The sequence below is a fragment of the Sapajus apella genome, unplaced genomic scaffold (genome assembly GCF_009761245.1).
Source record: "Sapajus apella isolate SASKATOON/1434 unplaced genomic scaffold, GSC_monkey_1.0 scaffold28, whole genome shotgun sequence".
NCBI classification, from domain to species: domain Eukaryota; kingdom Metazoa; phylum Chordata; class Mammalia; order Primates; family Cebidae; genus Sapajus; species Sapajus apella.
The window spans coordinates 16355497-16381108 of NW_022436968.1; the positions used below are offsets into that span (position 1 = coordinate 16355497).

General features: G+C 40.8%; 1 protein-coding gene across 3 annotated transcripts in view; it reads left to right on the forward strand.

The window, feature by feature from the left end:
- TTN (titin) overlaps positions 1-25612 on the forward strand; it is a 269746-nt gene that overhangs the window by 242722 nt on the left and 1412 nt on the right. For all 3 annotated transcript variants that reach the window (XM_032293067.1, XM_032293068.1, XM_032293069.1), the window contains 28 exons: positions 31-1797; positions 2163-2456; positions 3152-3439; positions 3555-3854; positions 3963-6029; positions 6131-6433; positions 6531-6836; positions 6934-7224; positions 7320-7616; positions 7744-8049; positions 8950-9255; positions 9341-9622; positions 9798-10391; positions 10510-10797; positions 10899-11198; positions 11839-12141; positions 12906-13208; positions 13314-13898; positions 14029-14334; positions 14442-14741; positions 15345-15920; positions 16017-16322; positions 16688-17281; positions 17408-23016; positions 23122-23278; positions 24005-24696; positions 24793-24946; positions 25272-25574. In XM_032293067.1, the coding sequence (XP_032148958.1) occupies positions 31-1797; positions 2163-2456; positions 3152-3439; positions 3555-3854; positions 3963-6029; positions 6131-6433; positions 6531-6836; positions 6934-7224; positions 7320-7616; positions 7744-8049; positions 8950-9255; positions 9341-9622; positions 9798-10391; positions 10510-10797; positions 10899-11198; positions 11839-12141; positions 12906-13208; positions 13314-13898; positions 14029-14334; positions 14442-14741; positions 15345-15920; positions 16017-16322; positions 16688-17281; positions 17408-23016; positions 23122-23278; positions 24005-24696; positions 24793-24946; positions 25272-25574 (18177 nt within the window). The remainder of the gene's footprint in view (positions 1-30; positions 1798-2162; positions 2457-3151; positions 3440-3554; positions 3855-3962; positions 6030-6130; positions 6434-6530; positions 6837-6933; positions 7225-7319; positions 7617-7743; positions 8050-8949; positions 9256-9340; positions 9623-9797; positions 10392-10509; positions 10798-10898; positions 11199-11838; positions 12142-12905; positions 13209-13313; positions 13899-14028; positions 14335-14441; positions 14742-15344; positions 15921-16016; positions 16323-16687; positions 17282-17407; positions 23017-23121; positions 23279-24004; positions 24697-24792; positions 24947-25271; positions 25575-25612) is intronic.

Here is a 25612-nt window from a genome sequence, read left to right on the forward strand (position 1 = left end):
TCACCATATATATCCATTTTATGTCTACAGAGGCACCAGAGATTGACCTGGATGTGGCTCTCAGAACTTCTGTTATTGCCAAAGCTGGTGAAGACGTACAAGTGTTGATTCCCTTTAAAGGCAGACCTCCACCTACTGTTATATGGAGAAAAGATGAGAAGAATCTTGGCAGTGATGCCAGATACAGCATTGAAAACACCGATTCATCTTCGTTACTCACCATTCCTCAAGTTACTCGCAATGATACAGGAAAATATATTCTCACAATAGAAAATGGAGTTGGTGAACCTAAGTCTTCCACTGTGAGTGTTAAAGTGCTTGACACACCAGCTGCCTGCCAGAAACTACAGGTTAAACATGTTTCTCAAGGCACAGTCACTTTGTTCTGGGATCCTCCTCTCATCGATGGAGGGTCTCCAATAATTAATTATGTCATTGAAAAGAGAGATGCCACCAAGAGAACATGGTCTGTCGTGTCACACAAATGTTCCAGCACAACCTTCAAGCTAACAGATTTGTCAGAGAAGACTCCATTCTTCTTCAGAGTTCTTGCAGAAAATGAAATTGGAATTGGGGAACCCTGTGACACTACAGAGCCAGTGAAGGCTGCTGAAGTACCAGCTCCTATACGTGATCTCTCAATGAAAGACTCAACAAAGACATCTGTCATCCTCAGCTGGACCAAACCTGACTTTGATGGTGGTAGCGTCATCACAGACTATGTTGTAGAAAGGAAAGGAAAAGGTGAACAGACATGGTCCCATGCTGGCATAAGTAAGACATGTGAAATTGAGGTTAGCCAACTTAAGGAGCAGTCAGTCCTGGAGTTCAGAGTGTTTGCCAAAAATGAGAAAGGACTGAGTGATCCTGTCACTATTGGGCCAATTACAGTGAAAGAACTTGTCATTACACCCGAAGTTGACCTGTCAGAAATCCCCGGGGCACAAGTCACTGTGAGAATTGGGCACAATGTGCACCTTGAATTACCTTATAAAGGAAAACCCAAACCATCCATCAGTTGGCTGAAAGATGGCTTGCCACTGAAAGAAAGTGAATTTGTTCGTTTCAGCAAAACCGAAAACAAAATTACTTTGAGTATTAAGAATGCCAAGAAGGAGCATGGAGGGAGATACACTGTTATTCTTGATAATGCAGTGTGTAGAACTGCAGTCCCCATTACAGTCATTACCCTTGGCCCACCATCAAAGCCCAAAGGACCTATTCGATTCGATGAAATCAAGGCTGACAGCGTCATCCTGTCATGGGATGTACCTGAAGATGATGGAGGAGGAGAAATTACTTGTTACAGCATTGAGAAGCGGGAAACTTCACAAACTAATTGGAAGATGGTGTGTTCAAGTGTTGCCAGGACGACTTTCAAAGTTCCTAATCTAGTCAAAGACGCTGAATACCAGTTTAGAGTGAGGGCAGAAAACAGATATGGAGTCAGCCAACCACTTGTCTCAAACATTATTGTGGCAAAACACCAGTTCAGGATTCCTGGTCCCCCAGGAAAGCCAGTTATATACAATGTGACTTCTGATGGCATGTCACTAACTTGGGATGCTCCAGTTTATGATGGTGGTTCAGAAGTTACTGGATTCCATGTTGAAAAGAAAGAAAGAAATAGCATCCTCTGGCAAAAAGTTAATACATCACCAATCTCTGGAAGAGAATATAGAGCTACTGGACTGATAGAAGGTCTGGATTACCAATTCCGTGTATATGCTGAAAATTCTGCTGGCCTAAGTTCACCTAGTGACCCAAGCAAATTTACCTTAGCTGTTTCTCCAGTAGGTAAGTGATTATTATTCAAATACATTTAGTTTAGTGATTGAATATATTAGAAACAAATATATCAAACACTGCTTTTCCTCTCTGCATCATCTTACATATCTTCTTGTCACTAGAGAACTAGTCATGTAAAACAAGAGGAATGATTTTAAATCAATCTAATAAAGTAATTTGAAGTTCATTTTAAAGAGTATGAAATGAAAAGTTGAAATTAATGACCAAAATGAGTTTGGGAGATTGAATAAATTATTTATTATAAAAAATTATTTATTTATTAAAATTACTGAAAAATTGTATTTCTCTTCCATGGATGATTAAGACCTGGTTACAAATGTAATGATGCGTTTACCTTCCTTATAAATTTGTAGACCCACCTGGCACTCCTGACTATATTGATGTCACCCGGGAAACCATCACACTTAAGTGGAACCCACCATTGCGTGATGGAGGCAGTAAGATTGTGGCCTATAGCATTGAGAAACGGCAAGGAAATGAACGCTGGGTGAGATGCAACTTCACTGACGTCAGTGAATGTCAGTACACAGTTACAGGACTCAGTCCTGGGGATCGCTATGAGTTCAGAATAATTGCAAGAAATGCTGTTGGAACTATAAGCCCACCTTCACAGTCTTCCGGTATTATCATGACAAGAGATGAAAATGGTAAGCGTTTACGACTTATTTCCAATGAGACTAAGAGCATTTACGTTTTTAAAAATCATGTTTGGCCCTTGGCCTGTTAAATGGGAACAAAAACAAATTACCTGTGGTTGCTAAGTGGATTAATTATGTCTTTCTACCTTTCAAGGGAAAAGAAAAAAAGTAATTGGCATCAATTCTTTTTGTCATGTCTATTATTTCACTCCATTCCTGTATAAAGAGTATGCAGCAAGTGGGAATGAGTTTTTAGCTTTGTAATTTTTGCTACTTATAGTAAATGAAGAAAAAGGTCCTCAGGAATAACTGTCCATCCTTACTGAAGTTATTAAAATACAGCATATATCCAACAACACAATCATCCCCTTGCTTGAATGCAGCTGATGGCCTCTTAAAAGAACTTGTTTGACTGTACAGCAGTATTAGGAAGTAAATGATCTGTAAATGTTTCACTTCTCTTTTTATAAACAGCGGTGCAAAATTAAAAACATGACAGGCATTACAAGGGAAATAATAATAGGCAAATATTTAACCCCAGGGTCCAAATTCTCAAATATCAATCCTACTTTCAAAAGAGCCTTTGGTAGCACAGTACAAGTCATTACCCTTCCAGGCTTTAATCCGGCACTAATGAAAAATATATGTTTATGTACATCTTTATTAAGCCAAACTAATACATAGGCTTTCTCTTTCTTTTGTAGTTCCACCAATAGTAGAGTTTGGCCCTGAGTACTTTGATGGTCTCATTATTAAGTCCGGAGAGAGCCTTAGAATTAAAGCTTTGGTACAAGGACGACCAGTGCCTCGAGTAACCTGGTTCAAAGATGGAGTGGAAATTGAAAAGAGGATGAATATGGAAATAACCGATGTCCTTGGATCCACAAGCCTATTTGTTAGAGATGCAACTCGGGACCATCGTGGTATATATACAGTGGAAGCCAAAAATGCATCTGGTTCTGCAAAAGCAGAAATTAAAGTGAAAGTACAAGGTACTTTTAAAATAGCATCTTAATGTGACAATTTATGAACCTGGATTAGAGACATGCCTAGTTGTATTTTAATGGACAAGGAAAAAGAAACTAACTCTAGAAACTTTTTTTATAGATACACCAGGAAAAGTAGTTGGGCCAATAAGATTCACCAATATTACTGGGGAGAAGATGACTCTGTGGTGGGATGCTCCACTCAATGATGGTTGTGCTCCCATAACACACTACATCATCGAAAAACGGGAAACCAGCAGACTCGCTTGGGCACTAATTGAGGATAAATGTGAAGCCCAAAGTTACACTGCCATTAAACTAATAAATGGCAATGAATACCAGTTCCGTGTTTCAGCAGTTAACAAGTTTGGTGTTGGCAGGCCACTTGATTCTGATCCAGTGGTTGCTCAAATACAATACAGTAAGTTTGCATTTTTACTAAGTGGTACTATGTCAAAAGATTAACCTTCCAAGCAAATGTATCTCATTGATTTGGGGTTTTTTGTTTGTTTTTGTTTTTGTCTTATAGCTATTCCTGATGCCCCTGGCATTCCAGAACCTAGCAACATAACAGGCAACAGCATTACCCTGACATGGGCAAGGCCGGAATCAGATGGCGGCAGTGAAATTCAACAGTATATCCTTGAAAGAAGAGAAAAGAAAAGCACAAGATGGGTAAAAGTGATCAGCAAACGACCAATCTCAGAGACAAGATTCAAAGTCACTGGTCTGATAGAAGGCAATGAGTATGAATTCCACGTCATGGCTGAAAATGCTGCAGGAGTTGGACCTGCAAGTGGCATCTCAAGACTCATTAAATGTAGAGAGCCTGTCAACCCACCAGGTCCTCCAGCAGTGGTCAAAGTAACAGACACATCAAAGACAACTGTGAGCTTAGAATGGTCCAAACCAGTGTTTGATGGTGGCATGGAAATAATTGGGTACATTATTGAAATGTGCAAGGCTGACTTAGGAGACTGGCACAAGGTGAATGCAGAGGCATGCGTGAAAACAAGATATACAGTCACTGATCTGCAAGCAGGTGAAGAATACAAATTCCGAGTTAGTGCAATCAATGGTGCTGGAAAAGGAGACAGCTGTGAAGTGACCGGCACAATTAAAGCAGTTGACCGGTTAACAGCTCCCGAGTTAGACATAGATGCAAACTTCAAACAGACTCATGTTGTTAGAGCTGGGGCCAGTATTCGCCTCTTCATTGCCTACCAAGGTAGACCTACTCCTACAGCTGTGTGGAGCAAACCAGACTCCAACCTTAGCCTTCGGGCTGATATCCATACAACAGACTCCTTTAGCACCCTCACTGTGGAAAACTGCAACAGAAATGATGCAGGAAAATATACCCTTACCGTGGAAAACAACAGTGGTAGTAAGTCAATCACATTCACTGTAAAAGTGCTAGACACTCCAGGTCCACCTGGCCCAATTACCTTCAAAGATGTGACCCGGGGATCTGCTACATTGATGTGGGATGCTCCTCTTCTTGACGGTGGTGCCCGAATCCATCACTATGTGGTAGAGAAACGAGAAGCAAGTCGCCGTAGTTGGCAGGTGATCAGTGAAAAATGCACTCGACAGATCCTCAAGGTCAGTGATCTGGCAGAAGGTGTTCCATACTACTTCCGTGTTTCTGCAGAAAATGAGTATGGTGTTGGTGAGCCCTATGAAATGCCAGAACCAATTGTAGCCACAGAACAGCCTGCTCCACCCAGGAGACTTGACATTGTTGATACTAGCAAATCTTCCGCAGTCTTAGCTTGGCTTAAGCCTGACCATGATGGAGGCAGCCGGATCACTGGCTACCTGCTTGAAATGAGACAAAAGGGATCCAACTTCTGGGTTGAAGCCGGTCACACCAAACAGCTGACTTTCACAGTAGAGCATCTTGTTGAGAACACTGAATATGAATTCCGTGTGAAGGCCAAGAATGATGCTGGCTATAGTGAACCCAGGGAAGCCTTCTCTTCTGTCATCATTAAGGAGCCTCAAATTGAGCCCACTGCTGACCTCACTGGAATTACCAATCAGCTCATAACTTGCAAAGCAGGAAGCCCATTTACCATTGACGTACCAATCAGTGGTCGTCCTGCCCCCAAAGTAACATGGAAATTGGAAGAAATGAGACTTAAAGAGACAGATCGAGTGAGCATCGCAACAACAAAAGACAGAGCCACCCTGACTGTAAAGGACAGCATGAGAGGTGACTCTGGAAGATACTTCTTGACCCTGGAAAATACAGCTGGTGTTAAAACATTTACTGTCACAGTTGTGGTCATTGGAAGGCCAGGTCCAGTAACCGGCCCCATTGAGGTCTCATCTGTCTCAGCTGAATCATGTGTCCTGTCATGGGGAGAACCTAAAGATGATGGAGGCACCGAAATTACTAATTACATAGTTGAAAAGCGTGAATCAGGTACAACAGCTTGGCAGCTTGTCAATTCCAGTGTCAAGCGCACTCAAATTAAAGTCACTCATCTCACAAAATACATGGAATATTCTTTCCGTGTCAGTTCAGAGAACAGATTTGGTGTCAGCAAACCTCTAGAATCAGCACCAATAGTTGCTGAACATCCATTTGGTAAGACAAATTAAAATCATATTTCAAAGTCTCTGTTATTAAATATTTCCCCTGAATTTTATAAAATTGTATTCATACTTAATACCTTTGTTTATATTTAGTCCCACCAAGTGCTCCTACCAGACCTGAGGTCTACCATGTGTCTGCCAATGCCATGTCTATTCGTTGGGAAGAACCCTACCATGATGGTGGCAGTAAAATCATTGGCTACTGGGTTGAGAAGAAAGAACGTAACACAATTCTTTGGGTGAAAGAAAACAAAGTGCCATGCTTAGAGTGCAACTACAAAGTAACCGGTTTAGTAGAAGGACTGGAATATCAGTTCAGAACTTATGCACTCAATGCTGCAGGTGTTAGCAAGGCCAGCGAAGCTTCAAGACCTATAATGGCTCAAAATCCAGTTGGTATGTATCACAATTTATGGGCATATTTGTTTATTAGTACTGATTCCAGTAGAACTCAGAGTGGTATATTTTAATCTTATTTTTGCGTCCCTTCTAGATGCACCAGGCAGACCAGAGGTGACAGATGTCACAAGATCAACAGTATCACTGATTTGGTCTGCCCCAGTGTATGATGGAGGCAGCAAGGTTGTGGGCTACATCATAGAGCGTAAGCCAGTCAGTGAGGTAGGAGACGGTCGCTGGCTGAAGTGCAACTATACCATTGTATCTGACAATTTCTTCACCGTGACTGCTCTCAGTGAAGGAGACACTTATGAGTTCCGTGTGTTAGCCAAGAATGCAGCAGGCGTAATTAGCAAAGGGTCTGAATCTACAGGCCCTGTCACTTGCCGAGATGAATACGGTAGGAAATAGTCAACATTCTCCTTTTTAAAATTATCACAATTTACGTGAAAATAAACTCTCAGATATTCATTCATATCTATTTTGCCTACTGACAGCTCCACCCAAAGCTGAACTGGATGCCCGATTACAGGGTGATCTGGTTACCATCAGAGCAGGTTCTGATCTTGTTCTGGATGCTGCAGTTGGTGGCAAACCTGAACCCAAAATTATCTGGACCAAAGGAGACAAGGAGCTAGATCTCTGTGAAAAGGTCTCTTTACAGTATACTGGCAAACGAGCAACTGCTGTGATCAAGTTCTGTGACAGAAGTGACAGTGGAAAATACACTTTAACAGTGAAAAATGCCAGCGGGACCAAGGCCGTGTCTGTCATGGTCAAAGTGCTTGGTAAACATGTCAAATGTTCTTACATTTATATAGCATTTTCTAGCGTGGGCAGAAAGAATGATCTTCATCGTGGCTTGTCATTACACCTGTTTCAGATACCCCTGGCCCATGTGGAAAGCTCACCGTCAGCAGAGTAACAGAGGAAAAGTGCACTTTAGCCTGGGGACTTCCTCAGGAGGATGGAGGAGCAGAAATCACTCACTACATCGTGGAAAGACGCGAGACTAGCAGGCTCAACTGGGTGATTGTCGAAGGCGAATGCCCAACCCTATCCCATGTCGTTACCAGGCTCATCAAGAATAATGAATACATATTCCGAGTGAGGGCAGTAAACAAATACGGCCCTGGTGTGCCTGCTGAATCAGAGCCAATTGTAGCCAGAAACTCATTCAGTGAGTATTAACACTTTTAAACAATTTGAAATATAATAGGATCACGGGGAGGAGGGAGAAGGACAGTCTTATCAATAGTAATTTTATGCAATTCTGATCATCCTTATTTTCATAAATATGTAAACAGCTATTCCATCACCACCTGGCATACCTGAAGAAGTTGGGGCTGGCAAAGAGCATATCATCATCCAGTGGACAAAACCTGAATCTGATGGTGGCAATGACATCAGCAACTACCTAGTGGACAAACGTGAGAAGAAGAGCCTGCGCTGGACACGTGTCAACAAAGACTACGTGGTATATGATACTAGGCTGAAGGTGACCAGCCTGATGGAAGGTTGTGATTACCAGTTCCGGGTGACTGCAGTGAATGCAGCTGGTAACAGTGAGCCCAGCGAAGCTTCCAACTTCATCTCATGCAGAGAACCATCATGTGAGCTCCAAGAATCATACATAAATACAATGTTCCTCAAAACTGTATGACAGATAAAATTTTCCAACACACAATTTCTAAGAATTTGTAAAATTTATGGTCTAGAAAAGCATATGCTTATTAGCATGATCATAAATATAGCTTAAGTCAGAGAACATTTTAACTATTATATCTGTTGATAAGTTAGCAATTAGAATTGCTAAAAATTGTTACAGTATTATTTTCCAATTAATGGAAAAATATTCTACTACCAATATGAAAAGAATCTATTTTATAAATCTTCCTAAGAATAGGGAGAAAAAAGCATTATACTGTAACTACTGAAAAGAAAAATGGCAAAACTCCTTTTAAGAAAAGGCTTAGCAGGAACATAAGGTTTCTAGTAGTTTAATAAGTTACTGACAAAATAATTGTCACAAGAGCTTCAAAAATAAGTGATAAATCCTTTTATAGAGTCTGATTCCAAGAACTATTAAGGAATAGTCACTGGGACTGAATTGGGGAAGTTGACAAAACCAATTCCTGTATTCATTAGAAATGTATTGGTGGCATGTGATACTAACTCAGTGAAAGATAAGCAACTTTTTAAGGAAAAGTCTCTGAGAATGGGTACTTTAAGTAATGAGCTTAGATAACTAAGAACACATAGTGAAGCTAGCCAAAGTAGTAGGGAAGAAACAGCTACTTTCCTAAAGCAATTTAATTCTTAAGATAATAATATTAAATTATAATGTGCCATACAGTGCTGTCCTATAATATTAAGAGCCTAGTTAATAAAGATTATCTTGGTGAGTATGGACAAACAGCAATAATGCCTTTGTGAGTCTTGAAAACCAAAAATACAAATCTCAAGTTTCCTTATTTGCTTAATGTCTGCATCTCACTTTTTAAACTCCACAGATACCCCTGGACCACCTTCTGCTCCAAGAGTTGTGGATACCACCAAATACAGCATTAGTTTGGCATGGACCAAGCCAATGTACGATGGTGGTGCTGATATCATAGGCTATGTTCTGGAAATGCAAGAGAAGGACACTGATCAGTGGTACCGAGTGCATACCAATGCCACAATAAGAAATACTGAATTCACTGTGCCAGACCTTAAAATGGGCCAGAAATATTCCTTCAGAGTTGCTGCCGTGAACGTGAAGGGTATGAGCGAATACAGCGAATCAACTGCTGAAATTGAGCCCGTGGAAAGAATAGGTATTTATAATAGAAGCTTTTAGGTGAATTATTTTCTTCTCATACCTGTTCATGAATTAATTAAATGTTGTCATTAACTTTCCAGAAATACCAGATCTCGAGCTTGCAGATGATCTAAAGAAGACTGTGACCATCAGGGCTGGAGCCTCCTTGCGCTTGATGGTGTCTGTATCTGGAAGACCACCTCCTGTCATTACGTGGAGCAAGCAGGGCATTGACCTTGCAAACCGGGCAATTATTGACACCACTGAGAGCTACTCATTGCTAATAGTGGACAAAGTGAATCGGTACGATGCTGGAAAATACACAATTGAAGCTGAAAACCAATCTGGCAAGAAATCAGCAACAGTCCTTGTTAAAGTCTATGGTAAGCATTTTACTTAAAATTGGCTATAAAATGAGTAGATCCACTAAAACAATATACCTTGACCTATGATTGATCACCTCTCTAGAGAGGAACTATGTTGATTATATTTCCCCAAGGGGGAAAAAAAAAGCTATCAAGCAAATAGGAAATATGAATCTTTCATTCTGTTTTTCAGATACTCCTGGTCCCTGTCCTTCAGTGAAAGTTAAGGAAGTATCAAGAGATTCTGTGACTATAACTTGGGAAATTCCCACAATTGATGGTGGAGCTCCCGTCAACAATTACATCATCGAGAAGCGTGAAGCTGCCATGAGAGCATTCAAAACAGTAACTACCAAATGCAGCAAGACACTTTACCGAATTTCTGGGCTTGTAGAAGGAACCATGTACTATTTCAGAGTGCTGCCAGAAAATATTTATGGCATTGGAGAACCTTGTGAAACATCTGATGCAGTACTAGTCTCAGAAGTGCCTTTGGTGCCTACAAAGCTAGAGGTGGTCGATGTCACCAAATCCACTGTTACCCTTGCCTGGGAAAAACCACTCTATGATGGTGGTAGCCGACTCACTGGTTATGTTCTCGAGGCCTGCAAAGCTGGAACAGAGAGATGGATGAAGGTTGTCACCTTAAAACCCACAGTCCTAGAGCACACCATTATTTCTTTAAATGAAGGTGAACAATACTTATTTAGAGTGAGGGCACAAAATGAGAAAGGTGTGTCAGAACCAAGAGAGATTGTCACAGCCGTGACTGTACAAGACCTCAGAGGTATGTACCAAATAGCCAAAAAATAACAATAATAGTAAAGTAAAACGAAAACATTCAGAATTCATAATACTATATAAAAATAGTGCTTAAGAATAAATGCCTGCTTTCCTTCCCACAGTGTTGCCAACAATCGATCTTTCCACAATGCCTCAGAAAACCATCCATGTCCCAGCTGGCAGACCCGTAGAGCTGGTGATACCTATCACTGGCCGTCCACCTCCTGCTGCTTCCTGGTTCTTTGCTGGTTCTAAACTGAGAGAATCAGAGCGTGTCACAGTTGAAACTCATACTAAAGTAGCTAAATTAACCATCCGTGAAACCACTATCAGAGATACTGGAGAATACACACTTGAATTGAAGAATGTTACTGGAACTACTTCAGAGACCATTAAAGTTATCATTCTTGGTAAGGATGTGTGACAAAGATACAAGCAAGTTGTTGATGTTCAGTCACCCAATTTTGATTTGAAGTAAAAATTAATTTCCTGGATTTCTTCTCTTTCATAGACAAGCCTGGTCCACCAACAGGACCTATTAAGATTGATGAAGTTGATGCTACATCAATTACCATTTCCTGGGAACCACCTGAATTGGATGGTGGCGCTCCACTGAGTGGTTATGTGGTAGAACAACGTGATGCTCATCGTCCAGGATGGCTGCCCGTTTCTGAATCAGTGACTAGGTCCACATTTAAGTTTACCCGACTCATTGAAGGAAATGAGTATGTGTTCCGTGTGGCTGCAACAAACCGCTTTGGGATTGGCTCTTACTTGCAGTCTGAGGTCATAGAATGTCGCAGCAGCATCAGTAAGTCCGCAGGTCCTTCCACCACTCTCCCCACCTCTGATTCTGAATGTTAACAAAAAAAGAATTTGTTTTTAATATGCCCTAATGTAAATAAAAATAGGTCACAAAATTAACCCTGTGGTCTTCCTAAGGTTTCTAAACCTCCTTTTTTCAGAGGTTTTCAAACACCTAGGCTTGATTTTTTTAAATATCTGCACTCTTATGAAAGAGAAGAGGAGGGAGTTAGGAAGAAAAGAATGGAAGGAAGAAAAGAGAGAAGGGAAGGAGAAAGACAGGGAAGGAGGAAGGACTGGAAATGTTATAGTAAGAAAAAAATACAGAGTGCATGTTTAATAAATGTCTACAGAATTAAAGAAAACAAGGAACAGCAAGAAAAGTATAAAATTAAACCTCAGCACCATGCAATATACCCATGTAACAAACCTGCACATGTACCCCGAACCTAAAAGTCAAAATTTTTTTTAACAAAATCAATTAAATGATTTAAATTAAAATTTACAAATAGTACAAAAGTGAAACTATTAGAAAAATAGTCACTTATCTTATATATCTTTTTAAAAAACTACCAACCAAAACCTAAGGCACACACAAATATATGAGTCATTGTTTTATTCATAAGTTAAACCCTGTCTTGCTGCAGGTATTCCTGGACCCCCAGAAACATTACAGATATTCGATGTTTCCCGTGACGGCATGACACTTACTTGGTACCCGCCAGAGGATGACGGCGGCTCCCAAGTGACTGGATATATTGTGGAGCGCAAAGAAGTGAGAGCAGATCGATGGGTCCGTGTAAATAAAGTACCTGTGACGATGACACGGTACCGCTCCACTGGCCTTATTGAAGGCTTAGAATATGAACACCGTGTCACAGCCATTAATGCAAGAGGGTCTGGAAAACCAAGTCGTCCTTCCAAACCCATCGTTGCCATGGATCCAATTGGTAAGCACATTTTGTATCAGTCAAGTTTATTGAGTTATAATTTATAGGTGGGAAAATTCACCTTTTTGAAGAATATAGTTCTATGACTTTTGAAAAACGTACTGTTTCGTAATCACCATCACAAACAAAATTAGAAATATTTTTATTATACGGGAAAGTTTGCTTGCGTCCGTTTGTAATCAATCCCTTCCCCACCCCAGCCACTGGCAACTTCTGGCAAATAATTTTTTAATATTCTTCTATTGAGTCAATTTCCTCCTCGTTAAGATTCATAATATATGCTTTCTATCAGTTAAAATTTTAAAACAATATTTTTGAAAGCACTTTAAAAAAATGCTGATAAATATAAGATAATAATAGTGATTATGAATAAAACACATTTAAAGAAAGGAAAATACAAAAACCTTGGCTCACTGCAACCTCTGCCTCCCAGGTTCAAGCAATTCTTCTGCCTCAGTCTCCTGAGTAGCTGGGGTTACAGGTGCCCACCACCATGTGCAGCTAATTTTTGTATTTTTAGTAGAGACAGAGTTTCACGATATTGGCCAGGCTGTTCTTGAACAACTGACCTCAGGCCTCCCAAAGTGCTGTGATTACAGGCATGAGCCCCCACACCCAGCTGTGAATAAAATTTTCACAAGACAAAAAACAGTCTAATGTTAACAGTCCCTGTTGCAACAATTCATTGCATTTGTTAGGTGGCACAGTTAATTTTCAACTTTGCAGCAACTTTAACCAGTGTATTGTCTTATTCTTATTCCCAGCTCCTCCAGGAAAGCCACAAAACCCAAGAGTTACTGATACTACAAGGACATCAGTCTCCCTGGCCTGGAGTGTTCCAGAAGATGAAGGAGGATCTAAAGTCACAGGCTACTTGATTGAAATGCAAAAAGTAGATCAACATGAATGGACCAAGTGTAACACCACCCCAACCAAGATTCGAGAGTATACTCTAACGCATCTACCTCAGGGTGCAGAATACAGGTTCCGCGTCCTAGCTTGTAATGCTGGGGGACCTGGTGAGCCTGCTGAGGTACCAGGAACAGTCAAAGTCACTGAAATGCTTGGTGAGACACATGATCATTTACTGTCTGCAATAATTGCCATAGACTTACTTCTTACTGCACCCCCCAGCTCCGAATGCTAAATTGAAATCCTACCTTTTTTTCCAGAATATCCTGATTATGAACTTGATGAAAGATACCAGGAAGGTATCTTTGTAAGGCAAGGTGGAGTCATCAGACTTACCATACCAATCAAAGGAAAACCATTCCCAATATGTAAATGGACCAAGGAAGGCCAGGATATTAGTAAGCGTGCCATGATTGCAACATCTGATACACACACTGAGCTTGTGATCAAAGAAGCAGACAGAGGTGATTCTGGCACTTACGACCTGGTGCTGGAAAATAAATGTGGCAAGAAGGCTGTCTACATCAAGGTCAAAGTGATAGGAAGCCCTGACAGTCCAGAAGGACCACTGGAATATGATGACATCCAAGCCCGCTCTGTGAGGGTCAGCTGGAGGCCCCCTGCTGATGATGGTGGTGCCGACATCTTAGGCTACATCCTCGAGAGACGAGAAGTGCCTAAAGCTGCCTGGTATACCATTGATTCCAGAGTCCGAGGTACATCTCTGGTGGTAAAAGGCCTCAAAGAGAATGTAGAATACCATTTCCGTGTTTCAGCAGAAAACCAGTTTGGCATAAGCAAACCCTTGAAATCAGAGGAACCAGTCATACCAAAAACACCACTGAGTAAGTGCCCTTTCAACCACAAAATTATAAACATTATTTCAGCACTCTTCTGTTTTTAAAGGAAAGTTATTGGCTTACAAGACTTGGAAGTGTACTCTAACACAAGTGTGTTTTCCACTTATATTTATAGATCCTCCAGAACCTCCAAGCAATCCTCCCGAAGTACTCGATGTAACCAAGAGTTCTGTTAGCCTGTCCTGGTCCAGGCCCAAAGACGATGGTGGTTCTCGAGTCACAGGCTACTACATAGAACGCAAAGAGACATCCACCGACAAGTGGGTCAGACACAACAAGACTCAGATCACCACTACGATGTACACTGTCACGGGGCTTGTTCCTGATGCTGAGTATCAGTTCCGCATCATTGCACAGAATGATGTTGGTCTCAGCGAGACCAGCCCTGCTTCTGAACCAGTTGTTTGCAAAGATCCATTTGGTAAGGAATTCAGAAGAAGGGGTTAAAATTAAAGAAGCAAGCCATGTTTGGTTCTTTTATTTCACCAGAAAAGCTGATTCCATTTTCATTATTTTTAAATATTTCAGATAAACCAAGCCAACCAGGGGAGCTTGAGATTCTTTCAATATCCAAAGATAGTGTCACTCTACAGTGGGAGAAACCTGAATGTGATGGTGGCAAAGAAATTCTTGGATACTGGGTTGAATATAGACAGTCTGGAGACAGTGCCTGGAAAAAGAGCAATAAAGAACGTATCAAGGACAAGCAATTCACAATAGGAGGTTTGCTGGAATCTACTGAATATGAATTCAGGGTTTTTGCTGAGAATGAGACAGGGCTGAGCAGACCTCGAAGAACTGCTATGTCTATAAAGACTAAACTCACATGTAAGTACCCTTTAGTTCTCTACTTCATCAATTTTAATTTCCCCTCTATACTAAGTGGAACTTGGACAGCTTCAATGGAGAGCAAGTGTTTAGAAAGAAAAGCAAGTGCACACACAGGGAATATGATAAGTTCTATAGGAAACCATTCCAAGCACATAACCTCAGCAGATGTTAGATGCAATGAACTGAGCACTTTCCTTGAGCAATTCCCTCTAATGCAATGGTTTCTTTTTTTAAAATATTTCCCAACAATATTTGAAAGGTCAACAATTGTATGTCACTCCATTGAACCTAAGTAAGGGCAAAAATACTACAGAATTATAGAGAGAATTTATAGTCCCTCAAAAGCCTATACATTATTAATGTCCTTCCAATCATAAAGAAGAAAAGTCACTCTGCATAAAATGTGACAATATGCTCACTGAATCCCTATTTACCATATGATCGTAGGAAAATCAATTCAAAGGGTTTTGAAGAATTAGGCTAATATGTAAATCATGGTATCTGTTAGTAAATAAGGTAAATTCATTCCTGATATATAAGGACAAAGGATTATAGATTGAGTAGTAACAATCACTTAATATTATCTTTCACATTGTTCAGCTGGAGAGGCCCCAGGAATACGCAAAGAAATGAAGGATGTTACCACCAAATTGGGTGAAGCTGCTCAACTCTCATGCCAAATTGTTGGAAGGCCTCTTCCTGACATTAAATGGTACAGATTTGGTAAAGAGCTTATACAAAGCCGGAAATACAAAATGTCTTCAGATGGACGCACACACACTCTTACAGTAATGACAGAGGAACAGGAAGATGAAGGTGTTTATACCTGCATAGCCACCAATGAGGTTGGAGAAGTAGAAACCAGTAGTAAGCTTCTCCTGCAAGCAACACCACAGTTCCATCCTGGTTACCCACTGAAAGAGAAATATTATGGAGCTGTGGGTTCTACACTTCGGCTTCATGTTATGTACATTGGTCGTCCAGTACCTGCCATGACTTGGTTCCACGGTCAGAAACTTTTGCAAAACTCAGAAAACATTACTATTGAAAACACTGAGCACTATACTCATCTTGTCATGAAGAATGTCCAACGTAAGACTCATGCTGGCAAATACAAAGTCCAGCTCAGCAATGTTTTCGGAACCGTTGATGCCATCCTTGATGTGGAAATACAAGGTATTTTTATTTTTATTTTCAGTGCTTTTTTATTTTTAAAGAAAGACTCTCAAAAACACACTATGAAAACCACTACAATTCTATTTTCCCCAACAGATAAACCAGACAAACCTACAGGACCGATTGTGATCGAAGCTTTATTGAAGAACTCTGCAGTGATCAGCTGGAAACCACCTGCAGATGATGGAGGCTCCTGGATCACCAACTATGTGGTAGAAAAATGTGAGGCCAAGGAGGGGGCTGAATGGCAATTGGTGTCTTCAGCCATCTCAGTGACAACCTGTAGAATTGTGAACCTCACAGAAAATGCTGGCTATTACTTCCGGGTTTCAGCTCAGAACACTTTTGGCATCAGTGACCCTCTAGAAGTGCCCTCAGTTGTTATCATTAAGAGTCCATTTGGTAAGTACAGCCTGATTTCTATATCTTCCTATGGCAAAGTTCCATCTTTGCATAAAATTCTTTTAAACAGAAAGAAATTTTGAAAGGAAATAACAAAGATTCAGATAAAGTACAAGTGCCTTTCCTTTCACTTTAATTGAATGTTTGCATATCTAAAAGGAGAAATATATATCCTAACCCCTTTTTAAAAATAGAACTTTGGTTTTTAATATGTCTTAGTATAAAGTAACCAATTTCATTTTTTCTGGAATAGCTATTTTTAATAAAATTTTGGACTCATAACATTTTTTTTTAAATAGCTTTAATAAAGCTGCTTGTTTCATCTGACAACTCAAATCCTTTGTTTTTTGTTTTGTTTTTAATAGAAAAGCCAGGTGCTCCTGGCAAACCAACTATTACTGCTATCACAAAAGATTCTTGTGTTGTGGCTTGGAAGCCACCTGCCAGTGATGGAGGTGCAAAGATTAGAAATTACTACCTTGAGAAGCGCGAGAAGAAGCAAAATAAATGGATTTCTGTGACAACAGAAGAAATTCGAGAAACTGTCTTTTCAGTGACAAACCTTATTGAAGGTCTTGAATATGAGTTCCGTGTGAAATGTGAAAATCTAGGTGGGGAAAGTGAATGGAGTGAAATATCAGAACCTGTCACTCCCAAATCTGATGTCCCAATTCAGGCACCACACTTTAAAGAGGAACTGAGAAATCTAAATGTCAGATATCAGAGTAATGCTACTTTGGTCTGCAAAGTGACTGGTCATCCAAAACCTATCGTGAAATGGTACAGACAAGGCAAAGAAATCATTGCAGATGGATTAAAATATAGGATTCAAGAATTTAAGGGTGGCTACCACCAGCTCATCATTGCTAGTGTCACAGATGATGATGCCACAGTTTACCAAGTCAGAGCTACCAACCAAGGGGGATCTGTGTCTGGCACTGCCTCCTTGGAAGTGGAAGGTAAAAATAAACTGTTTATCATCAATTTGAGGATAGATGAGTTATTAACTTGGGGTGGGGATTATTGCACTTAAACAGATATTATTAGGTGTTGCTAAATTATATTCTTATTTTTTTTATATACAGTTCCAGCTAAGATACACCTACCTAAAACTCTTGAAGGCATGGGAGCAGTTCATGCTCTCCGAGGTGAAGTGGTCAGCATCAAGATTCCTTTCAGTGGCAAACCAGATCCTGTAATCACCTGGCAGAAAGGACAAGATCTCATTGACAATAATGGCCACTACCAAGTTATTGTCACAAGATCCTTCACATCACTCGTTTTCCCCAATGGAGTAGAGAGAAAAGATGCTGGTTTCTATGTGGTCTGTGCTAAAAACAGATTTGGAATTGATCAGAAGACAGTTGAACTGGATGTGGCTGATGTTCCTGACCCCCCCAGAGGAGTCAAAGTTAGTGATGTCTCACGAGATTCTGTCAACTTAACATGGACTGAGCCAGCCTCTGATGGTGGCAGCAAAATCACCAACTATATTGTTGAAAAATGTGCAACTACTGCAGAAAGATGGCTCCGTGTAGGACAGGCCCGAGAAACACGTTATACTGTGATCAACTTATTTGGAAAAACAAGTTACCAGTTCCGGGTAATAGCTGAAAATAAATTTGGTCTGAGCAAGCCTTCTGAGCCTTCAGAACCAACCATAACCAAAGAAGATAAGACCAGAGCTATGAACTATGATGAAGAGGTAGATGAAACCAGGGAAGTCTCCATGACTAAAGCATCTCACTCTTCAACCAAGGAACTCTATGAGAAATACATGATTGCTGAAGATCTTGGGCGTGGTGAGTTTGGAATTGTCCATCGTTGTGTTGAAACATCCTCAAAGAAGACGTACATGGCCAAATTTGTTAAAGTCAAAGGGACTGATCAGGTTTTGGTAAAGAAGGAAATTTCCATTTTGAACATTGCTAGGCATAGAAACATCTTATACCTCCATGAATCATTTGAAAGCATGGAAGAATTAGTTATGATCTTTGAGTTTATATCAGGACTTGACATATTTGAGCGCATTAACACAAGTGCTTTTGAACTTAATGAAAGAGAAATTGTAAGTTATGTTCGCCAGGTCTGTGAAGCACTTGAGTTCTTACATAGTCATAATATTGGACACTTTGACATTAGACCGGAAAATATCATTTACCAAACCAGAAGAAGCTCTACCATTAAGATCATAGAATTTGGTCAAGCCCGCCAACTGAAACCAGGGGACAACTTCAGGCTTCTATTCACTGCCCCAGAATACTACGCACCTGAAGTCCACCAGCATGACGTTGTCAGCACAGCCACAGACATGTGGTCACTTGGAACATTGGTATACGTGCTATTGAGTGGTATCAACCCATTCCTGGCTGAAACTAACCAACAGATCATTGAGAATATCATGAATGCTGAATATACTTTCGATGAAGAAGCATTCAAAGAGATTAGCCTTGAAGCCATGGATTTTGTTGACCGGCTGTTAGTGAAAGAGAGAAAATCTCGCATGACAGCATCGGAGGCTCTCCAGCACCCATGGTTAAAGCAGAAGATAGAAAGAGTCAGTACTAAAGTTATCAGAACATTAAAACACCGGCGTTATTACCACACCCTGATCAAGAAAGACCTCAACATGGTTGTGTCAGCAGCCCGGATCTCCTGTGGTGGTGCAATTCGATCTCAGAAGGGAGTGAGTGTTGCTAAAGTTAAAGTAGCATCCATTGAAATTGGCCCAATTTCTGGGCAGATAATGCATGCAGTTGGTGAAGAAGGAGGACATGTCAAATACGTATGCAAAATTGAAAATTATGATCAGTCTACTCAAGTGACCTGGTACTTTGGGGTCCGACAGCTGGAGAACAGTGAGAAATATGAAATCACCTATGAAGATGGAGTGGCCACTCTCTATGTCAAAGACATTACCAAATTCGATGATGGTACCTACAGATGCAAAGTAGTCAATGACTATGGTGAAGACAGTTCTTACGCAGAGCTATTTGTTAAAGGTGTGAGAGAAGTTTATGACTATTACTGCCGTAGAACCATGAGGAAAATTAAGCGCAGAACAGACACAATGAGACTCCTGGAAAGGCCACCAGAATTTACCCTGCCTCTCTATAATAAGACAGCTTATGTAGGTGAAAATGTCCGGTTTGGCGTAACTATAACTGTCCACCCAGAGCCTCGTGTAACATGGTATAAATCAGGTCAGAAAATCAAACCAGGTGATGATGACAAGAAGTACACATTTGAGTCAGACAAGGGTCTTTACCAATTAACAATCAACAGTGTCACTATAGATGATGATGCTGAATATACTATTGTGGCAAGGAACAAATATGGTGAAGACAGCTGTAAAGCAAAGCTGACGGTAACCCTACACCCACCTCCAACAGACAGCACCTTAAGACCCATGTTCAAAAGATTACTGGCAAATGCAGAATGCCAAGAAGGCCAAAGTGTCTGCTTTGAGATCAGAGTGTCTGGCATCCCCCCACCAACATTAAAATGGGAGAAAGATGGTCAGCCACTGTCCCTCGGGACTAACATTGAAATTATCCATGAAGGTTTGGATTATTATGCTCTGCACATCAGGGACACTTTGCCTGAAGACACGGGTTATTATAGAGTCACAGCCACTAACACAGCTGGGTCCACCAGCTGCCAGGCTCACCTACAAGTGGAACGCCTCAGGTACAAGAAACAGGAATTCAAGAGTAAGGAAGAGCGTGAGCGACATGTACAAAAACAAATTGACAAAACCCTCAGAATGGCTGAAATTCTTTCTGGAACTGAGAGTGTGCCACTGACACAGGTAGCTAAAGAGGCTCTGAGAGAGGCTGCTGTCCTTTACAAACCAGCTGTAAGCACCAAGACCGTGAAAGGGGAATTTAGACTTGAGACGGAAGAAAAGAAGGAGGAGAGAAAACTCCGGATGCCTTATGATGTACCAGAGCCACGCAAATACAAGCAGACTACCATAGAAGAAGACCAACGCATCAAGCAGTTCGTGCCCATGTCTGACATGAAATGGTATAAAAAGATACGTGATCAATATGAAATGCCTGGGAAACTTGACAGACTTGTGCAGAAACGACCCAAGCGCATCCGCCTTTCAAGATGGGAACAGTTCTATGTGATGCCTCTTCCACGAATTACAGATCAATACAGACCTAAATGGCGTATTCCTAAACTGTCCCAAGATGATCTTGAGATAGTGAGACCAGCCCGCCGGCGTACACCTTCTCCTGATTATGACTTCTATTACCGACCTAGAAGACGTTCTCTTGGGGACATCTCTGATGAAGAATTACTCCTCCCCATTGATGACTACTTAGCAATGAAAAGAACAGAGGAAGAGAGGCTGCGTCTTGAAGAAGAGCTTGAGTTAGGTTTTTCAGCTTCACCCCCAAGCCGAAGCCCTCCACGCTTTGAGCTTTCTAGCCTACGTTACTCTTCACCACAACCTCATGTCAAGGTGGAGGAAACAAGAAAAGACTTCAGATATTCAACCTATCACATTCCAACAAAGGCCGAAACTAGTACAAGTTATGCAGAATTGCGGGAAAGGCATGCCCAGGCATCATACAGACAGCCGAAGCAACGGCAAAGAATCATGGCTGAGAAGGAGGATGAAGAGTTGCTTCGCCCAGTTATGGCCACCCAGCGTCTCTCAGAATACAAAAGTGAACTTGACCACATGTCAAAGGAGGAAAAGTCTAGAAAGAAATCAAGGCGGCAAAGAGAAGTAACAGAAATAACAGAAATTGAGGAAGAATACGAAATCTCAAAACGTACTCAAAGAGAATCATCCTCATCTGCATCTAGACTACTGAGACGACGGCGCTCTCTGTCTCCAACTTACATTGAGTTAATGAGGCCAGTGTCCGAGCTGATCCGGTCACGTCCACAACCGGCTGAAGAATATGAAGATGACACAGAAAGAAGGTCCCCTACTCCAGAGAGAACTCGTCCACGATCCCCCAGCCCTGTGTCTAGTGAGAGATCACTCTCGAGATTTGAGAGGTCTGCAAGATTTGATATCTTTTCCAGGTATGAGTCCATGAAAGCTGCTTTAAAAACTCAGAAGACATCAGAAAGGAAGTATGAAGTTTTGAGTCAGCAGCCTTTCACGCTGGACCATGCCCCTCGAATCACATTGAGAATGCGCTCACACAGGGTACCATGTGGCCAAAATACACGTTTTATCTTAAATGTTCAGTCTAAGCCAACTGCTGAAGTTAAATGGTACCACAATGGTGTGGAACTCCAAGAGAGCAGTAAGATTCATTACACAAATACAAGTGGAGTCCTGACTCTGGAAATTCTAGACTGTCATATTGATGACAGTGGAACCTACCGTGCTGTGTGCACCAACTACAAGGGTGAAGCTTCTGATTATGCAACATTGGATGTAACAGGAGGGGATTATACTACCTATGCCTCCCAGCGCAGAGACGAAGAAGTTCCCAGATCTGTTTTCCCTGAGCTAACAAGAACAGAGGCGTATGCTGTTTCGTCATTTAAGAAAACGTCTGAGATGGAAGCTGCTTCTTCTGTCAGGGAAGTGAAATCACAGATGACAGAGACAAGGGAAAGTCTCTCCTCATATGAACACTACGCATCTGCAGAAATGAAAAGTGCTGCAATAGAAGAAAAGTCACTGGAAGAAAAATCTACAACCAGAAAGATCAAGATGACTTTGGCGGCAAGAATTCTAACAAAGCCACGGTCCATGACTGTCCACGAAGGCGAGTCTGCAAGGTTTTCTTGTGACACTGATGGTGAGCCAGTACCAACTGTGACCTGGCTGCGTGGAGGACAAGTGCTACGTACTTCTGCCCGCCACCAAGTGACCACCACCAAGTATAAATCGACCTTTGAGATATCTTCAGTGCAGGCTTCCGATGAGGGCAATTACAGTGTGGTGGTAGAAAACAGTGAGGGGAAACAAGAAGCACAGTTTACTCTGACTGTTCAAAAGGCCAGGGTAACTGAAAAGGCTGTGACGTCACCACCAAGAGTCAAATCCCCAGAGCCTCGGGTGAAATCCCCAGAAGCAGTTAAGTCTCCAAAACCAGTGAAATCTCCAGAAACTTCTCACCCCAAAGCCGTATCACCCACAGAGACAAAACCAACACCAACGGAGAAAGTTCAGCAACTCCCAGTCTCTGCCCCACCAAAGATTACTCAGGTTCTAAAAGCAGAAGCTTCTAAAGAGATTGCAAAACTGACCTGTATGGTTGAAAGCAGTGTATTAAGTGCAAAAGAGGTCACCTGGTATAAAGATGGCAAGAAACTGAAGGAAAATGGGCATTTCCAGTTTCATTATTCAGCAGATGGTACCTATGAGCTCAAAATCCATAACCTCACTGAATCTGATCAGGGAGAATATGTTTGTGAGGTTTCTGGTGAAGGTGGAACTTCTAAAACCAACTTCCAGTTCATGGGGCAAGCCTTTAACAGTATCCATGAGAAGGTATCAAAAATATCAGAAACTAAGAAATCAGATCAGAAAAACGCTGAGTCAACCATAACCAGGAAAACTGAACCAAAAGCCCCTGAACCAATTTCCTCAAAACCAGTAATTGTTACTGGGTTGCAGGATACAACTGTTTCTTCAGACAGTGTTGCTAAATTTGCAGTTAAGGCTACTGGAGAACCCCAGCCAACTGTCATCTGGACAAAGGATGGAAAGGTAACCAGTTCTTAAATGTCTCTTACTTTTATCTTCTAAAATTTAACCTCTCCCTTAATTCCCCATTCAAAGAAAGCTTAAAATGGAATCATTTGCATTCTATAGGCTATTATACAAGGAGGTAAATATAAACTCTCTGAAGACAAGGGAACGTTCCTCTTAGAAATTCATAAGACTGATGCTTCTGACAGTGGACTTTATACTTGTACAATAAAAAATTCAGCCGGATCTGTGTCCTCTAGCTGCAAATTAACAATAAAAGGTAGGTTGGCTTTTGTTTTTACCAACATTCTTTCAGAAGATAGTATTATGAAAATATTTTCAGACATCCTCACTTATACACACATACAAGAAAGTATTAAAATTATTTTCCTAGTTCCAGAATGCCATTTGTACACCAATGTAGAAGCACACAAATTTGAAGTTAGCATATGCTTTTCTGTGAGCATAAAAAGCATTTATTAAGTTCCTTATTATATGTGGTATTATATAAGATTCTATAACGTCAATGCTTGCCCCCAGGAATATTTAAGAATAAAGTCAGTGAATATACAAAATGGTACTGCTTGCCTAAACCTTCACACTTGCTAATTTTCCAAAGTAGTACAAAGTTAATTAAAGAACTATTTCTATTTTACCAATTAAAATTAGTTTGCTTTCATTTCAATCTTCTGAAAGATAATTTAATGTTTTGGCTATTCAAAATCTCCTAAATCCACATATCTCCTAAATCCTTTTTGAGACTTTTTTCCTTAAGTCATACGAATCATCTTTGGCTCAGTTTAGTTTAAGGAATCATTACACTGATCTCAAAAGTCACACATGACAATTTTCCAAAAGTGGAACTGAGAAAGTATTAGGTATTACCTATATTGCATGAAGAAGTTGACTTTTTTGTTTGTATATTGTTCACATGCAGAATCTAGAAGAGTAAAAGGTGGGGGTCTCTTTCCAATTAAGTTTGCCTTACAGAGGTTTCTTTTTTTAGTTATAAAAGATACTGAAGCACAGACAGTCTCTACACAAAAGTCTTCTGAAATTACATCTCAGAAGAAAGCGGTTGTTCAAGAGGAAATTTCCCAAAAAGCCGTAATGTCTGAAGAAATTAAGATGTCAGAGGTGAAATCTCAAGAAAAGTTAGCCCTCAAAGAGGAAGCGTCAAAGGTTCTGATTTCTGAAGAAGTCAAGAAGTCAGCAGCAACCTCCCTGGAAAAATCCATTGTCCATGAGGAAATCACGAAAACATCACAAGCATCAGAAGAAATCAGAACTCATGCTGAGATTAAAGCATTTTCTACTCAGATGAGCATAACAGAAGGTCAAAGAGTGGTTTTAAAAGCCAACATTGCTGGTGCCACTGATGTGAAATGGGTACTGAATGGCATAGAGCTGACCAACTCTGAGGAGTACCGATACGGTGTCTCAGGCAGTGATCAGACCCTAACCATCAAGCAAGCCAGTCACAGAGATGAAGGAATCCTTACCTGCATAGGCAAAACCAGGGACGGAATCGTCAAGTGTCAGTATGATTTGACACTGAGCAAAGAATTCTCAGATGCTCCAGCCTTCATCTCACAGCCTAAATCTCAAAATATTAACGAAGGACAAAATGTTCTCTTCACTTGTGAAATCAGTGGCGAGCCATCCCCTGAAATCGAATGGTTTAAAGATAACCTGCCAGTAAGTTTAATTATGAATATATTATTGAAAACTTAAATACCGTATCTTTCACATCTGAACAACTTCAACATTTCTTTTCTTTTTCCTGCATCTTAGATTTCTATTTCTTCAAATGTCAGTGTAAGTCGTTCCAGAAATGTATACTCTCTTGAAATCCGAAATGCATCGGTCAGCGACAGTGGAAAGTATACAATTAAGGCCAGAAATTTCCGTGGCCAGTGTTCAGCTACAGCTTCCTTAATGGTTCTTCGTAAGTATCTCCTTACCATTCTTTCTTATGCACTTAAGCCCTTTAGATGATTTTTTTCCTCTCTTTCAAGCACAGAAAACTCTAAGAAGCCTTGTTAAATTCCATGTGAAAGAGAGACAGACATCCTGTGTGAATTCATTCTTGTAGTTAAACTTTCTTTATAGCTAAAATGTATGTATATATGTATTTGCTTATGCTTCAACAGCAAATTGTTTGAGTTATGTTGCTGTGCGTGTGTTGGTTTCCATTTCTGTAAGTCAGCGTCATATGTCACCAATTAACCAGATGTCATTGATGTTCACTGTGTATCTGCTATGCTCCACAGCTCTAGTTGAAGAACCTTCCAAAGAGGTAGTATTGAGAACAAGTGGCGACACAAGCTTGCAAGGAAGCTTCTCGTCTCAGTCAGTCCAAATGTCTGCCTCCAAACAGGAGGCCTCCTTCAGCAGTTTCAGCAGCAGCAGTGCTAGCAGCATGACTGAGATGAAATTTGCAAGCATGTCTGCCCAAAGCATGTCCTCCATGCAAGAGTCTTTTGTAGAAATGAGTTCCAGCAGCTTTATGGGAAAATCTAGCATGACACAACTGGAAAGCTCAACTAGTAAAATGCTTAAAGCAGGCATAAGAGGTGAGCAATAAAATTACTGGTAGAGGTTGCCAGGCCAA